Source organism: Grammomys surdaster, unplaced genomic scaffold (assembly GCF_004785775.1).
Source record: "Grammomys surdaster isolate TR1022 unplaced genomic scaffold, NIH_TR_1.0 65, whole genome shotgun sequence".
Taxonomy (NCBI): domain Eukaryota; kingdom Metazoa; phylum Chordata; class Mammalia; order Rodentia; family Muridae; genus Grammomys; species Grammomys surdaster.
Window position 1 is genome coordinate 500,751 of NW_021604567.1, and position 18,146 is coordinate 518,896.

At 41.3% G+C, this 18,146-nt stretch overlaps 1 protein-coding gene across 5 annotated transcripts in view; it reads right to left on the reverse strand.

The window, feature by feature from the left end:
* Nucleotides 1-18,146, reverse strand: part of Tbc1d4 (TBC1 domain family member 4) — a 167,486-nt gene that overhangs the window by 17,137 nt on the left and 132,203 nt on the right. Inside the window, exons 10-15 of one of the 5 annotated variants that reach the window (XM_028771286.1) lie at nucleotides 16,566-16,792; nucleotides 14,738-14,902; nucleotides 11,036-11,059; nucleotides 4,946-5,109; nucleotides 2,684-2,893; nucleotides 1,262-1,264 (exon numbers count right to left, since the gene is read on the reverse strand). In XM_028771286.1, the coding sequence (XP_028627119.1) occupies nucleotides 1,262-1,264; nucleotides 2,684-2,893; nucleotides 4,946-5,109; nucleotides 11,036-11,059; nucleotides 14,738-14,902; nucleotides 16,566-16,792 (793 nt within the window). Of the gene's footprint in view, nucleotides 1-1,261; nucleotides 1,265-2,683; nucleotides 2,894-4,945; nucleotides 5,110-11,035; nucleotides 11,060-14,737; nucleotides 14,903-16,565; nucleotides 16,793-17,083; nucleotides 17,195-18,146 lie in introns of those variants that run through there. The other 4 variants (XM_028771271.1, XM_028771280.1, XM_028771300.1 and 1 more) reach the window with 4 other exon arrangements.

Consider the following 18,146-nt stretch of genomic DNA (forward strand, 5'->3'; position numbering starts at 1 on the left):
ATATCCTGTATGAAATATATGGAGGTAACATCTCATGCATTAACCTTAATCTGAACACTATTTTACTATGAGGGTCTCATGCATCTGCAGGGTTATTCATATTTTCCTTAACACTAGGTTATGTGTTCCTATATTCATTTTTTATAACATTTTGTTGTTTGGAGTCCTGGGGGGCTTAAGCACAAGGCGTTGTGTAGGCTAAGCACATGTTCTATACAGAGCTATGTACACAAGCCTCTATTCTTACTAACCTTAAAAAGATAAATCCATTTTACTAAGGTCAACATTCATTCCACATTTTAAATGATACAGCATTCTCTCTTACTTGGTGATTGAAAACTCAAACCCAGACTCTTTAAAGGAAATGGCCACAAAAGCGCCCCTCCCCGTCTTGAGGCATCTTCATGGCAAATAACTGACTCCAGAGGAGAAGACACACAGGCACAGGAGTGCCCGCCTCCTCCTTCCTCATGCTCCCCTCATGGAATCCTGAGTGTCGTCATGCCCTCCAGCTCCAGGTTCAAAACTGCCTGGCTTACCTTCTGCAATACAAATCTTTGTCAAGTATCCAAAGTCCTCGACAGCACAAAAACAGTAGCAGAGTGAATGTTACTCTTCACTTAATGCATTTGAAACCATCCCCCAAAAGTAAAATACCTTAAAACAGACTTATTCTTTAAGTAAAGATTCCTACTTGAAAGTCTCGACATCACCCAAAATCACGAAAATATTCCTCTTGGATTCCACTAGGGGGCTCTCTGATGCAGTCCAGCTTGCTTCTCAGTACTTACTGGGTATGTGTGTCTGACATAATTCTTTCAAAGACAGAGGTTCTCCAAAGCTCAAAAGCACAACCCAGCCCAACTACATCGTTACTAACAGTGTGCTTCATGGAGAGCTAATCATATTTCCTTGGCTACTTTCCCTACAGCCTTCTCCGTTACTGCTTTCCCTACAGCCTTCTCCGTTACTGCGTTCCAAATCATCTTTAAAACCGGCTCTATGCTAGCCACCAGGCTCTGAGGACGAAGTGGTAAGAACATTAATCTCTATCCTCTCTCAACTGTTTAACTACAAGGAGACTTTGAGAAATGACTGCTATTGGACTAGAATTTTATCCTTTTGGCTTAAGCTCCGAAGTAAGCATGGAGTTGGTAAAGCCTTTTGATAAAGAGTTATTAGCATCATCTCTGCCTGCACAATTAGATAGTGTAGCTGACCTCTGAATGGACAGCTAATCATTTATACAAAAACACTTCACCTTCTCATGCTAACACATACAGTTGAGAACTACTACAGTAAACTCAAAGCATGGGTGACCCTGTATTCTAGAATTTTTTCCACTTACGTGCCAACATGTTGAAGTCCTTAGTGTCTCTGCACCAGCCACTAACTGGTCTGTAGAATGAAGACTGAGCTAAACGTCCTGTAAGCCCATTGGCCATTCAAATAGCCAATGATTCTAAAATGTCTTTATGTTCAGGATAGTCAAGAAAAAAACAATTGCTAACGGTATCAATTTCAGAGTCCTACCAAAGTCTTTGAAAGCTCCAGAGGGTACGCCATGGGTCACACAACCTCTTAAAGCCTCATCAGGAACAGTTAATTGAGCTTTTAATTTTACAGAAAAGGCTTATTTCCTGAAGATACTTAGCAATTTATGCACTTTTCATTCTGATAAGGAAATAAAAATAAAAATAGACTATGTCTTTACACACAAATAAGTGATGTTAAAATAAACAAGCATGTAACTGCACTGCATTATGGTACAGTAACAAGGACACTGTGGTAAAAAATGAACTCAGAATATGAACACATACATTTTAAAAACTGTCTTTCAGAAGAAAACACAATAAATGCAAGTAGAAGGAAAAAAAAGCTATTTGTACAGATGCTAGAAACCTGAGAAGCCAGGAGCCCACTTAAGCTAGTCATACATTTCTCAAATGGGAACACAAGTCCTTTAGGCAAAGCAATTTGCCCAAAAGAATGATATTTGTATATGTTTTGGATTTGGATACTGTCTGAGGTCTCATGGTGTGTGGATCTATTGAAACTAGACAAACTGCATCAGTCTTTCAATGAGAAATGCATTCTAGAGCATCTAATATACAGAAACATAGCAGTCGATTGCCACTAACGGCACACCAGCTCCTAGAAACACTGGGTTGTAAGTTTAATGACTCGACAATAATTTTAAATAGGAAATTTATAAAACTGTAATAAAGCCTAGAAACTTTGATTTGGTTATATTTAATTGATAGCAGTTAAATTGGATAAAATACAAACAAATTTGTTTGAAATGGTCATATTTCTCTTCAGAGTGAATGACTATACCTGGAAGTTGACAGATTACGTTCAAAAAGAAAAAAATGATTTTTTCATGTTCAAAGTTTTTCTTAAGTAATGCAGAATGATATTAAAATTTGTAGCAAATCCTAGTAAAAACATCCTGGTAAACACAAGGATACTGGGGGTTTACAGTCTTCATTACTCAAAAAAGGCTACTGATATTTCAACTCTATTTTTAAAAAGGCAAATTTGTTAAACCCATATTTCTCAAGTCATAATTAACACAAAAAATAGAAATAATAAGAACCAAACAATATTCAAACAGAGTATGTATCCCCCCAAGAATGAGTGCGCATGCCGTGGAGCCCTTAGCCATGCTTGAATAGCTAACCTTCCAGTTTCTGGTTTTCTTTCTCCATTCGAAGCAACAGAATTTGCTGGTGTATAGCTTTCTTCCACAGACTCTTTAGCTCCTTTGATTTCTTTTTTTCTTCAACTTTTTCTGTGTCCTCATCACCAGACAAGAATATAACGAGAGGCTCTTCTTCCATGGTGGGAGAGAGGGGAGACAACGGGAGCAGCTCAGTCCTGTCTAGCCCATCTGCAGAGAAGAAGACAGTGAGAGGCATCCCTCAGTGGTCCCCACACTGGGGCCTTTCCTGCAGAACACGCAGCGTTCTTCAGCACAAGTCACCCCACGTAAATGTGCTCACACACCACTTTCCTAGCTGCTCTGAGTTACTGAAACTAGAGATTTGAGTAAATTCAGACTGAATTCCCCTTCCAGATTTCCCTCTTGTGGCGAAACAAAAACACCAGGTCACCGCTTCTTCTTTCCTACAGGAGCGAGTGGCTACAAAACAAACTGGCCTTTCCCCAGAGGCTAGCACTTCTGCAATTCATTGATGCGTGTCCTCAGCCTGCGTAACACAGGGTTGTATGAGTAGGTGTGAGTGATCTCCTGAGATCCCTGACCACCTGTTGAGTCTCACAGAATACCACAGCGGAGCAGTGCTGGGCCTATCCATGCTGAGCAATGCATCAAGACCATTCCATTCAGGCACTGTCTACTTAACTGGCTTGCCCAAGCTGTTTCTCCCTCTACTACAAATGTTCTCTGAATGTGTCAATTATTTTTCTATTAACAGAATGATGCTATCTCTTAAAGCATTTCAATGATGGCTGGTATTCATGGATGGATGGATGGATGGATGGATGGATGGATGGATGGATGGGGTGAGTGGGTAGGTACATGATGGATGGATGGATGAATGAATGAATGAATGAATGAATGAACGAACACACTATAGCTCCCTGGGAACAGCATGTAAAATCCTGTCAGAATCACCCTAAGCTGATTTTCCCACCCCAGGTCTCCGTCTCCCATGTAGATGCCCTTTTTGCTCAGTCCGCTCCAAGTCTCTGACCTGAACAGTCTCTCAACATGAGTCTGGAACTTTCCTGGGACTTGTTCCTCCCAAAGATGAGTATAATTTTTTTTTCTGTGAAGCCCTAGGACCATCCTAGGCAGATTTAATGTTATCTTTAGAAATGTCAGTTGATTCTGTTTATAAGTTCACTGATCTCTGCTCTTTGGTTACTGCTGGCGACTGCTCTGAGCTTCCTGACAGTTCAGTACACTTGATTTCTCATTTCTTGGTTTTAGATAAACGCAGCCAAGGCTATGAAGCCCTTGAAATGTCATGTGATTTTGAAATTTGGAGAAGAGAGCATAATCTTCCTTCTAGATTCTTCCACTAAAGTTTTTTTTTCAAATGCATAAAATGTTTCAATTTCATTTTCCTTTAGTGCCCAGGATGGAACTGGGGATCTCACAGGTGCTGGAAGTACTGTAGCACTAACCTATACCCCAGCCGGGGTCCTCCATCTTTCTCTACACTCCAACCCCTCACCAACCCTCTCGCGCTCCTTCCCACTGTGATCAGAAAACCAGTGCAAATGATCTCTGGGCCGAGTATGTAACTAATTTGTGTCCGTGTTTCCTACGTGCTCAAAACGGACGAATTTTCTCTACAGCTGCAAATTCAGTGTTCCATGGAGCTTGTCCAGTCCCGTTACTCAAATATGACTCAGAGTTCACATCCCTATACTGAATTTTCAGAGGGAAACTTGTCAAGCTCTCTAATAAACACTGTTGAGTTCTTTCCTTCCCTGGTCTTCCACATCCTTTTCTGGCTCTCCCGTAGACATACGCTCTCTGTACTGTCACACTTCTTCTTTCCCGCTGTTTTGTTTAGGATTTTGCTGTGATCTTTTTAATAGGTCTAATTGACCAGAGAAAGCTGTCCGTGTTCCCTTTTAGTTGCTATGTGACCTAGTCATGGCACTGTGATCTACCCATTTCGTTACTGTTTGACATTTCTGTCACTTTGTGTATGACTCTAGCACACAGCATTACCACAGTGTCCTAGGATCATAGAGTAACACCCAAGTCAGGAATCTCACTTTCTCACGTCTCCATTCAAGCATGTCTGAGCTAGCTGGCCTCATGTGTTATGCCAATCACTTTAAAAAAGCACAGCAGAAGCTATCCATCATTCCCCGTATTGTCTTAAATATCTATATCCCTGTATCCCTATATCCCTAGCCTAAGATACTCATGAGGAGGAATTTCTGAATGACGCACACAGACCTTTTTGCTGCTGCATGGCTGAGGGAGACTTGTTCACAGGAGATGCAACCCGGAGGAAAATCCGCTGCCTCCACGAGATTCTGCGAGGAGTGACCGGGGTTCCTCCAGCATTTAGGGACTCGTTGCTGCAGGTGGATGAGGTCCTCTTTCTCCCTTCTCCATCACTGCAGAATGTCAACAAATGTGTAACTGGTAAGGAAGACACACACTTCATAGAGAGATGGGGGCGCAAGCCATTCAAAAGTTCTGCCGCAGGCAAGCACAAGGCACAGGCAACATGGAGAGAGGAGATACCAGCGCTCTTGCCTCCCAGTCACCACAGCGTGGGAAAACTGCAATCCAGGCTACAGCCCAGTCATAAAAAGTCAGCTGTTTCTACTCCTTCCTTAGGTGGCAAACCAGCCCTGGTCCTAATCTGAGGAATATCAGTCCTTATGTATGCGAGGAACTGAGAAATGAGTTTGTACACTGCCCAGGAACAAAACTGATCTTTTATCCCAAACACTGAAGCAGTAAGTCTAGTGCTCAGAAAGAGCTTTGCTTATGGCTCATCCTAGGTATATCCAAGATCGCTTCAACCTTATGTGACTGTTAAGATTGATAGCTATCAAATATCCAGACCATGGCAAAAAAAGAAAAAAGAAAAGAAAAACAAACAAACAAACCCAACCCAACAAATACAGGGAGGAGAATGGACAACCCAAAGGTTATCATTAAGATACATATAAGTAATTTTAAACAGTAAGCCAGCTAGGTATGGTGGTTCATGCCTTTGATACTAGCATGAGGAAATCAGATGCAGGTGGATTTCTGTAAGTACTGAACCAATTAGAGCTACACAATGAGACTCTTATCTCAAAAAAAAAAAAATGCAGTTAGCCAGATTTGTACGCAACATGACTTACTGGTTTGCTATGCTGCTGTGCACTGAGCTTCCCCATCAGGGAAATAGTGAACAGACATTTTCCAACTTAGATAACGGAACTGAGCTAAGATCTCTAACCTTTGGGTGAGAGCAGAGAGGAGTGTGCCATGACTGTACTTTGGAGCGCTGTGAAACTTCTCATGTAGAAATTCTGTTCTATGCTAAGACTTTCGTTGTTTAAAGAAAAGGCCACGTCTGCATTCGCTAGGCTATGTGCAAATGAAGGTCCTTGTGACTCAAAGTTACTTTCGAGACTAACTCTGTTTGCAGTTAGACGACCGTGCGATGGGCAGAGCTGCCGATGGTGAGGGTAGGAAACTTTCTGAAGCTTCACAGTCTTTGATCTGTCCTGGGAGAACAGCTAAGATGTCGATATTTACAGGTGATGACACCCACAAAAGTCAGCCACCTCCTAATTTTGCTCAGAAACGATACTCAGCTAGAAAAGCCACCGGCTCTCAGATGCTCATAGCTCGATAGTGCTGAGCAATTAATACAAGGAGAAAACTTCAGTACCGCCCATTATATTTTGACTCATGTTTACTCTGTATATCTGCATTTAAGGTTATCAGGAAATGTGGTTGCTGCTGCTGCTGCTTCTTCTTCTTCTTCTCCTTCTCCTTCTCCTTCTCCTCCTCCTCCTCCTCCTCCTCCTCCTCCTCCTTCTCCTTCTCCTCCTCCTCCCCCCTCCCCCCTCCTCCTCCTCCCTTTCCCCCCTCCCCCTCCTCTCCCCCTTCTCTTTCCCCTTCCCCTCCTCCTTCTTCCTTTTCCTCTTCTTCTTCCTCTCCTCTTCCTCCTCTTCTTCCTCTTCTTCCTGCACCTCACCGTCTTCCTTACCTTCCTTCTCCCCTCTTTTTCTTCCTCCTCCACCTCCTAATTTTGCTTGCTTTTCTTTTTGTCGTTGAGATGGGTCTTTCATGTAGTTCCAACTGGCCTCAGTGTCTTTTTACATTCAAGGATGACCTTGGAGAACTTCTAATCCTCCTCCCTCTACCTCCTGAATGCTGTAGTTACATGTGTATACTACTATGTTCAGTTCACATGGTACTGCCGATCAAAATTCAGGGTCTCATCAATGCTGGGCAAGCACTGAACCAAATGAGTTATATCTCTAACCTCAAAACAGTTATTTCTAATCTGGGTTTATCTTCTTAGAAATACTGCTTCTGGGGGGCTGGAGAGATGGCTCAGTGGTTAAGAGCACTGACTGATCTTCCAGAGGTCCTGAGTTCAATTCCCAGCAACCACATGGTGGCTCACAACCATCTGTAATGGGATCTGATGCCCTCTTCTGGTGTGTCTGAAGACAGCTACAGTGTACTCATATAAATACAATAAATAAATCTTTAAAAAAAAAAAGAAATATTGCTTCTGGATTCACTAAATTAAAGGGAGAAAAGGACAAAGGTGTGAGCTAACTTGCATATTGCAAGTGTCAGGCTGTCTTATGTTGGTAGTTGATTCATACATCTCATCAATATAGATCCTGGATAAGGTGATAACCCTACTGGTGATCAGTGTACCAAACTCCCTCCAACACTGAAAAGCTTCATCTTTATATCAACTTGGAGGAGACAAAGTTCAAGTATTTCCTGTTCAGCACTTTTGGTTCAAATATGTTCCGTCTACCCTGTTGAACACTCATGGAATATTGCCTGTCTTCATCCTGCAATGCTACCTTGCTGGAGTTACTTTCATTGTCCATCACATGCAACCTTTACAGTGGCTGTTATAAAAGCACCCTGGTGTTTAGCCCACCAAGACACATTTGCAAACTTCATAGCATCTGACTGCATGCCCCAGAATGTGAACGAATTAGAAGATGACATGTTTCCATCCATATGTGGAGTCCAACTGCCAAAATTCAGTTAATACAGGAAGGAGATGTGTACATAGTAGAATATGGACCCTATACTTATAGATAAAGCCCACCCTTTGCAAAAGCCGTTGGTTGCTGAAGTGAGGTGCCCTGCTTCACTTAATAGCAGAGGAAATGAAATGCAATTGGAAGGCAGCTCCTAGGCCAAGGCTTAACCAGGCAGTGAGCATGTTTAAGCACAGCAGCTCACTGCAGGAGCAGTATGTGGTCAGAAGTGTGCACAGTGAAAGTGGTCATTTAAGGAACCGAGACTGAACACCGTGCACTGATTTTCTTACATCGTGACTTGAGGTGCAGGGTAAAATGCAGTAGTGGACATAACGGACAACCTCTTTTTTTTGTCTTTTTAGTCTTTTTTTGCCTTAACTACATTAATTTTCACTTTAACTTCCTTAAGTTTAAGATTTAAGACAAGCATAACATCAAAACTAAACTGCCTGTGGTGTCTATTACAGTAACCGTGGCACCAGAGAAGATGGAACACACCACACATACTGTGCACTGTTCTTAACCTTCCCAGGTATGGCTGCTTTCACCCTTACAGTAGCCACACAGAGTGGATGCTATGACGCCCACTGCTAGTGAGAAACCCTAACTAGAAAAAAGGCTAAATTACCTGCTCATTTCCTGTGACAACTAGGAATGCAGCCTGAACTCAGAGCCAGGCAGACCATAGTCCAGAGAAATGTAAATGACCTTTGCATTAGCTTCAACAGACCTGCAGGGGTCTTCAAAAACAAAGTACTGTGTATGATTCACCTATGTAAATATCGTACTACTTTGCTTTGCAATACGTGAGATTTAAAATGTAGATGCTTATTTAAGTAAAAGGATGAAATAAAAAATACCTTAACATGGTAGACTATCCATACATGTATGTATTTTTAAAATAATCAGACACATTATATACATATTTTCTCCTAGTCTCCATATGACCTGCAGGCCACTTCCTTTTGTGACTTGTAACATTAACGTGCCATGCAAAGGACTTCATAGGATATAGTCAGGCATAGTAGTCTGTGCCAGGGCTTCCTGTATCTGAAATTTATGAAATTAAAAATCAATAAACACTACAGCGTGGAGAGCTTGCAACCATTGGCAGGCTGGTACAATCTTTGTTACTTCCTGCTACTAGGTGCAATTAGTCAAGAACCACAATTTGCGTGCCTTGAGAGGAAGGGAGACTAGGCACCATTCTGTGCCTATCACCCCTGAGGCCACAGAACCAGGGCTCTGTACATGGCACTCATAAAACACGGATAGAATGTGGCAACTCATGCTTCAGGATGATGGTCTGACATATCCTTGGGGAAGCAGGTATAACCTGACCCAATGAACGACTGTTATCACTGGGCTTCTGTGAACACAGAGTTTTTATCCCACACTTGTTTGCTTTAATAAGACTCAATCCACTGGGTACCGTACGGAATGAAGGTTTGCTGATGACAATTTGTCTAGTAAGGCAAGAGAGATCCACTTTGCACTAATATAGATCCTCTCGCCAGATTTACAGCACATTCCACTGAGCAGCAAACTGTCTCCTGGCCCTCCTGCACCTACTAGCACCCAATAAAACCAAGGATCATAAAGTTCAAACCCATGACTGCCTACTGGCAAAATCTTCCTCTAAATCACTTTACTGCATCTAAATGCATTACAAGTCAAGACAGATATGAACACTTCACTACTCCAAAAGAAGCTGTTTACCAAACATTGGAAGGTTCCCCTTCCCTGGATGTCTTAAGAAGCCTGCAGAGGGCAACAAACCAATGAAACTTTGGTCTTTCCGACATGACCTTGATAATCTACAATGCATCAGCAGCACTCACAGTCTATGCAAGTTCTGGCTTTCACCTGGGCAAACATCTGTCATGCTATGGAAAGTCTTTACTAACTAAACAGAACCCAGATTCTGCCATTCTAGCAGAAATTGCTATGGTATCTTGAGTGTGACCAAATGTGAGAGGTTAGTCAGCGGAACAATGCACAGGAAAAAGAAAAACAAGAAAAACGAAGAGTTTTATACTCTAGATTCCACATCTGGAATGCAAAGAGTGGAAAAATATTTTGTACATTGGGTTTAAAATAGCTCTCGGTAGGTTCTGTTTATTCATGCCCCTGCAATATAAGGTAAATAAAACCATACCTAGTAAAAATATATAACTTTTCCCAGAATCAGTCTAATGCCATGTAAATTGAAACGGTAGGCTAGATGATGTTCAAACCCTAAGATGTAAGGCAAAACACTTATATTAGACTTACAACTTCTTTTTTTTTCTTTTCTATTTCAGTGCTAGAAACTAAACTTTAGAACTTTGTACATGTTGGGCAACTGTTCTGCCACTGAACCCTGTTTCTCTGTTGGGCTTCTGAAATGGGGGAAACGGCCTTTAAATGATCATCCTACAATACCCGCCCCTCCCCCAGAAGGGACCATCAATTACAACTCTCAGAAAAGTCCCTTTTTATCTTAGCATTGTGGTCAAATGATTCTCTGAAGATGTTTCTCTTTATGCGTAGCCCATTGTAGAGCAATCTTAAATGTTCTTATTCCAAGTACAAAGAAGTCCAAGGGTTAGATTTTGACAGGGAGATGGCATGTGTTCTCAGGAGACAGAGACTGGGGACACAGGCAAAGTAGGGAAAGTAAGGTAGGCAGAGAGTGGATGCTCACAGTGACATTGGGCTACGTCATTCTGGATGTTTTTTAGAGAAAGTGAGTGATCCTCCAGGAAAAGGTTGTTACCACCATCCTTCCTGTCCATAACCAGGAACTTGGTGCTTTCCTGACTGTGACCAATGGGACATCGGCAAGGTATCAGCAAAGTCTCACAGGGACCAATATGAGAGCAGTTAGGATGAGGAGAAGCAGACTGTGTCTCTCCCCAGATCCCCTGCTTTGGTGTGCTTCCCCAGGATGTGCATTTCTCTATCTTCCTGGGATCAAAAAGAGGGGAAAAAATCCTCCTCATATGCACATAAATACCTCTCTACCAGCTAATTCACTGTTGTAACTTTAAGTTTCAATTGGCATTTTTTTCAGCTTTAAACGAATTTCAATGCAGAACAGAGTAGAAACAGGACTTCAGCTTGCAATGGCATTGTACATGGCTCTCCATGATCTGTGATTACACCACGAGGCACATTTCCATTTCCACAGCCTTCAGAGTGCACAGAATGACAGCATGCATTCAGAAGACAACCAGACCTGTGTCCTTAACTGATGCGGCTAACCACTGGGAAATCGGAAAAGTTATTAAAGGAAAATGATTAGAGTGTTAATCACCTTGATTCTGAAGCAGTGTCCTGTCTAGCAACAGGAAAACAGGAATGGCATTAGCACAGAGAGGTAGATACCCCAAACCAAGACTTAAAAAGGCATTCCATATGTCATCAATAAATCACAGGCAAGTTAATTCAACAGTGAACCATAGTAAGTAATCATATTGATCAATACAAGTGAATTATAAAATAAAAACTATACCACAAACACTTTATCAGCGATACCTTATTCTTTCTCATTAAAAAAAGATTATAGGATAGAAGCAATGAGTATCGCCCTGAGAAATATCATTTACTTTGACCAACAAGCTTCACCATAAATAATTTTTAAACATGAGGTAAAAGCTTGTAAAGCACCTCCTTAACAACACAGAAGTCTGTCTCCGGAACGGAAAGGCCGTACTTGGTGAATACACATTGCAAAAACATCAGTCATTAGGCACAGCTATGACTCAGCTCCCAAGAAAAATAATACCAACCTTTCAGAAATTATTTTGAACTAAGATATTAATCATAAAAATGCACATATTCCTTTTCTGCTGCAATTTCAGATCTGTGCACATGAATTTATCAGCCATCACACTGTAACTGTTCCCTTTTCTCAGTACCCTAACATGAACTAATAATTCAGAATAGTGGTCCTGTTTTAAAAAGTAATATTATCTTTAGCCTATAACCTGCTATGTCCTATTTCCTACTCGACTAGGAATATGTAGAGATTCATTTATGCAACTAATAAGATATTAGGTACCCAAGTGACAGGAAAATTATATCTGATAATATTATATACCTCCTTCCCTTGCCATTATGAATAGTTGGAGATATCATCGTAATTGTATGTACATGATGTTCTCTCTATAAAAATTGGTAATAAGAGAGGTAGAGTTCAGAAGGCACTGAATTAAAACCACTCCCTTAAATGTCATCATTCTTGGGAAAGACATCCTAATGTACTAAGAACGAAGGATGTGGTACAATCTACTCACACATAGACTAGGTTGATGAATACACATATATATTTGTGCACGGAGAGAGCTTTGTAAATGTACACCGCAAATGCAGAACAATGTTTAAAATTAATTAGTCAAGATAAAGGGTTAAAGGAAGTCCTGTAATATTTTGTAATTTTCTATAAATTTGATATTATTTCAAATCAGAAATATATATTTTCATCAAGATTATACGTAGTATGCTTATGTCCAAGAAGCTTGTTAGTTGACTAAACCTAAGAACATACATTTTGTCAAATAATTTTGTTCTGAAGACATCCATTAATGATACATATGCATGTACAACTGAAAATATGTACAATAACTATCACAATTCTAAGAAACCAGAATTCTATAACCCCTTGTCCATGCATAAGAGCATAGGTGAATGGGTTGTGGCATATTAGATAGAATACTGCATAGCAACAGAAGTAAACACACTGCAGCCACCCACAACCAGGAATGAATCTCACAAAGCAAGTCAAAAGAAGGAAGATACAGAAATAAAGGGTGTTCCATCAGCCCGTTTATAGAGCATTCCAAAGCGGCAAAACTCAGCTCTGCTCTGTGAGGTCAGAAGGTAGTAATGATCTAGGAAATGCCACCAGACTTTGGTATCCTTCCACTTGTGGACAGGGTGGTGTTAACATGATGGTGTTCTCCCCTTGGTGACCCACTGAGTTGTGTACTTAGAGTTCACATGCTTTCTGGTGAAAATGGTTTGGGGTTTTGTTTTACCTAAACTGTACTTCAGGCCTGCTGACTCTGTGCTATTAAATTAAAAGAATTGGGAGGTGGGGAACCTAGTCTCTAATTTCTGGAATCTGTCACAATTGAAAAAAACATCCAAAAGTACTTATAATCTTCAATGTTCTGAACGTTGAGGGCTTTTCAACATGTTCAAAGGCAACACTGCAAATGGCGGAGCTTCGAAACAGTGGAATTTGCCAACCCCAAACTCGTGTGTGTGTGTGTGTGTGTGTCCACCTTCTGGCCTCAACACCCTTCCATTAGCATGAGGAATGGAGAGCTATGGGAAACTATCATCAAAAAATAAAATACAAATAAGCATAAATCCCTGAAGACAAATGAACAGCTTCACACTGAACAACAGAAGTAACCTCTATGTAATAATGACAACCTCTGAAATAGTCTCTGATTCGTGTCCAGTCTCTGTTGACCCTTCAGCTTCTTAGCAGTCATTTCTGTCATTTTGGGGAAAGGTTGTTTCCTAGTTAAGGAAGGAAGATAGGGTTCTCCCTATTCGCTTACCTCAACTATGTTAAACCCTATGAATGGACTTACTGAGTGCTGTATTTCTGTGAGAGGACAGTGTTAGAGATCCCTTGATGGTGGAAACTCTTGGTTCTCTAAACTCACAGCATCTGTAGTACACTATTTCATGCAAGCTTCTTTAGAAACTTTCCCCACAATATTCTCCCATGAAAGCTCTTTATTTTGTTGGCCTTCTGTCACCACAAATTCTCTTTGAACACATTACACTAATTCAAAAGGAAATTTCACATCCTTAATCATGCTAACCCAACATGAATGAGTGCGTACATACGGGCAAAGGACACTCAGAAATAACTCTAGGATGTATCCAATCTAAGCATTTAATGAGGCCTCTCTGCTTATACACCACCTTTCAGATGTTCTTACATCTACAAGAAAAGACTATTCAAGAAGGTATCATTTCTCTACTTGACTCCAAGGATTGTCAGCCACGAAACAACTGGAAACAGCCCATATGCCCATCAACAGGAAAGCAGATAAACTATGCTAAATTAAGCAGAATACTAGATAGTAGTGAAAAAGGAATGAGTTAAGCTACACAAAAACAGTAAGGAAACTGGGATTATTAAGCCAACAGCAACCCCTTAGAGAAATCCTATCATATCCCATAAACTGACAAGAGTCCACTTAGCGTTTATAGAACCAATTACAAAGAGGCAGTTCTCTAAAACCCATGGTTTCTAGTTTTGTTAAAAGGGTATGTATGCTGTGAGAGAAAATGTAAACTTTCTAGGGCAAAAATAGAAAGAAAACACCAAGGTTCAGATCTCTCTTATGTTCTGAGGGTACCTACTGACATTCTCCTGAGCCCATCACAGAGCATCCAATGGGACTAAAAAATGTAAACCTGGCTTTGGAGTGCCAAGAATATACCCAAAGACAAAAAAAAAAAATACAAACCAAGACTGGAAAACCTTCTTACTACATGAATGACACCAGGTCTCGTTTCCAACAACACGAAGTTTAGATTCTGGGATGGTGGCAAAGAAGAGCATTTCACAGATCAAAAACTCAATTCGAGAAGGAAATAATCACATCACCAAAACGCTTTGTTTGACTCCACGTTCAAATTGTTTTTCTTAATAAGATTAATTGGAATTGAAGGCAACACATTAGAAGCAGGTTAGAACATGCTCACAGAGGCACACGTCTCACTCTGAAATTTAGTACATTAGTCAAGTATCATTTCTCTACTTGACTACAAGGATTGTCACCCACGAAAAAACTGGAAACAGCCCACATGCCCATCAACAGGAAAGCAGATAAACTATGCTAAATTAAGCAGAATACTAGATAGTAGTGAAAAAGGAATGAGTTAAGCTACACAAAAACAGTAAGGCCACTCTTTTTTTAGTAATTTAGTAATTATCAATGTATCACTGGAGCCCAATGGCGCTCGGCAGACAGCACACCGATCTCACCTGATTTCATTTTCATACTGTGGGGACAGTCTACCTGAATTCTGGTAAAAGCTTTTCAGGAAAGAGGGAGCACTGAAGGAAGGGGCAGAGAAGGATGTGTGGAGACTTGGAAGGCTGGAGGAAGAATTACTCTCCTTGTGCATGCGCCGGGCTGACGGGAGAATGCTGAGTACAGAAAACAGCAGATTTCTCTTAAAATCTACGTTGCAGCGAAACCGTCACTTACTAAGAAAAAGCACATAAACAGGTTCTTGCTGTTAATCTACTCTTTCCTTGAAGGGCTGCGAGCTGGAGCTTGCGCGGAACTTACAGAGAGGAGCACGCGGTTCTCTGCTCAGTGGCTAAGCTGAAGCCTCACCCTTTCACACGTTGTATCTCTTAACACTTTGGGTACAAAACAGATGTTTACATGCAGAAGAGACATCAAGGGTCGGGGTAGGAAAACACAAATAGTTACCGGAGAACAATTTCCTAAGGATAAACCGATGTTGGACAATATAAACATGAACTATTCTAAAGATACAAACCCCTTAGCCACCAATACGTATATTGGTGAATGACATGTTTGGTCGAGGTCAGTCTCTGTATACAATATCTCTAGCTTATTCAACATTATATCATATTCATATTATTTCCTATGTAGAACTGTTAATCCAAAGCCCTAGATCTCTCACATTGTTCTGTTAATAAACAAGGGGTTTTCAGTGCAGACTGCATCTAAATAACATACAATGGTACTTTTGTATACTGACAATGATCGAAATTATTTGAATGTATATGATACAACTTGTAGGGAACTCGGGGAGGAATCGGAAGAGACAGCATTTGTCCTTCAAATTGATTGGCACCTTTTATTCTTGACAATAGTTTGCTCTCGGGGTGAAGACATTTATTGTCTTAGGTAAAAAATCAATAGAGTAATTATTTATAAAATCTTGGTTTGCTTATGAACCACTTAATCTCCTTCACACACAGAATCTGAAGACAATTCGCTGGCTTTGATTTTCTTTATTTTGGCAACCTATGCGTTTTATACTCTACTTGGTTTTTAGAATTCAAATCAACCAGAAAACAACAATGAAAGCCATATCATGAGAGGAAAACATAATTAAAAACAACAGGAAAGTAAATCTTATAACACTGCTTAGTAAACACTTCATGGTCTTTTTATACGTTTTTTTGTTTTCAGATGGTTTTATTTACGTCTCTGACTAACATGGGGAGTCAACCCTGCTGTCTACATGAAAGACATGGGTAGAAAAGAGGGAAAAACATAGCAGCAAAACGTGAATCTGAGCTAACTGGGACGAAGCCCCAGGTTTTACCTTTACACTGTCATAGACACAGTTTCAGATAAAGCGATAAAATGTGTAGTAATCATCATACTTGGCTTTAATTTACTTTGTAGTAAAAAACAGACAAATGTTGTCTCCCGTGTGAAGGGAACTTAGACAACTGCCTCAACCTGGTATGTGACTGCAGGCTGACAAGACGCTCTAGGCTCGACACTGATGCTGCTTGACTGCCTCAGAGCTAGCACTGAAGAGACGGGATATAATATGCACCAGTGCATATTTTTAGACAAAATGACTACACGCCATGTTTTCTCTATTTTTTATGGGGAAAAAAAGAAAGAAAGCTTCCATTTGAAATGTTAGGACTTTCTCAGGGAATATCTTAACCTCACCCATCTTCCCTTATCTGAGAGAAGTACATCCCTTACTTTTCTGCTCCTTCTGGACTCTAAAGTCTGGTTAAAGCATGAAATACAGTCCACACTAACTCCAAATTTTGATGCCCCATAGTGTGGGGCCAGGCCAGGACCTACCTGAACTGCTCGCTGGAGCTCTGCCTCAGTAGAGGGGACCGTAGGCCGTGGGCCTTCCCATCTTGCAAGTTCAGCTTCCTCCTTGAACTTGAAGGTGGGTGGCTGAAGGTGTGAGCCCGTCTTCGAAACTGTGGAGAGTCGGAATCCTCCTCAGGGAAGGCGTGCCAGGCGGAGGACAGTGGAGAGGCTGGCGGTGTCCCAGGGGGAGAGTCCCCCGGTGAAAAGTCCTACAACAGAAACCGGGAAGGTGTCCGCTGCGACCGGGCTCACTCCATACACTCAGACACTCAGGGCTGAGCGGTGAAAGGGGACCTGTCTTCTTCCTGACTCATGACCAAACTGTTTTGTTTTTCTTTTTACTCAACCCTGGTGAAGACTAATCTGTTTCACCACAACCCACTGCTGCTGATAAGCAGGTGTCTCGCACCATCTGAAAAGATGGTCAGGAAAGCAAGAGGGATGATAAGAAAAGGTGCTCTTCCCCCGAGGGCTGTGGCAAAATGCTAGGGCTACTATACCCTTCCCGTTGTTGCCAGAGGATGAAAAGAGGCCATGACCCAAAGAGGGCGGAGTCTCATTCAGGGATCTCCTAACTTCTGTGACCTATGGCTCTGCATGTTTGCAGTAATGTCAAAACCGCATCACAGCGCCTCGGAGCCGGGGGCTCAGTGCAAACCCTTTGGAAAAAATAAATTAAAGCCCGTGAATTCTCTTCCTCCACTCTGGATATTTCTGTCCAGTGGCATGATCCCTGTGGTAAATTTCTTTGAAAAGACATGAAAAACAGGAAATGAACCCAAGGGAACCCTCTGGAATGCCTCTCCCATCCGGTGAAGAGACAACATAAATCTTTCAATCCAGTCAGGTATGCTACTTAAACGGGCACCACAGAGAATCCATCTGGCTTGATGAGAAGGGCTTCGGATAACAGACACATACCAACTAGGTCTCTGGTGCCAGCAAAAGTTTAATAAAAAATAATAATAAATAGTGTTTTCCTAGGACAACGAAGGTTGATAGTGCCCCAAGTTGCATATTGCAGAAAACAGGAAACAGGAAACCCGCAATAGCGCTGGCTGTCTGTGAGACAGACAATGATGTTGCAGCTGAAATAGAAGGAAAACAAAAAAGAGGAAAAGAAGCAATATGGAAAAAGAATAACAAAAAAGTCGGGGACTCATGTGCACGTACCTGTGTGTGTGTGTGTGTGTCTGTGTGTGTGCCTTGTGTGTGTTTGTGTGTTTTGTGTCTCTGTGTGCCTTGTGTGTGTATTTGTGTCTTGTGTGTCTGTGTGTGCGTTGTGTGTCTGTGTGTGTGCCTTGTGTGTGTGTTTGTGTGTTGTGTGTCTGTGTGTTTGCCCTGTGTGTGTGTGTTTGTGTTGTGTGTATGTCTGTGTGTGTGCCTTGTCTGTGTCTGTGTATGTATGTCTGTGTGTATATGTGTCTGTTTATGTGTGTCTGTGTATGTCTGTGTATGTGTGTATGTGTGTATTTGTGCATTGTGTGTCTGCATATGTATTTGTGTGTGTTGTATGTCTGTGTGTGTTGTGTGTCTGTGTGTTTGTGTGTATGTTGTGTGTGT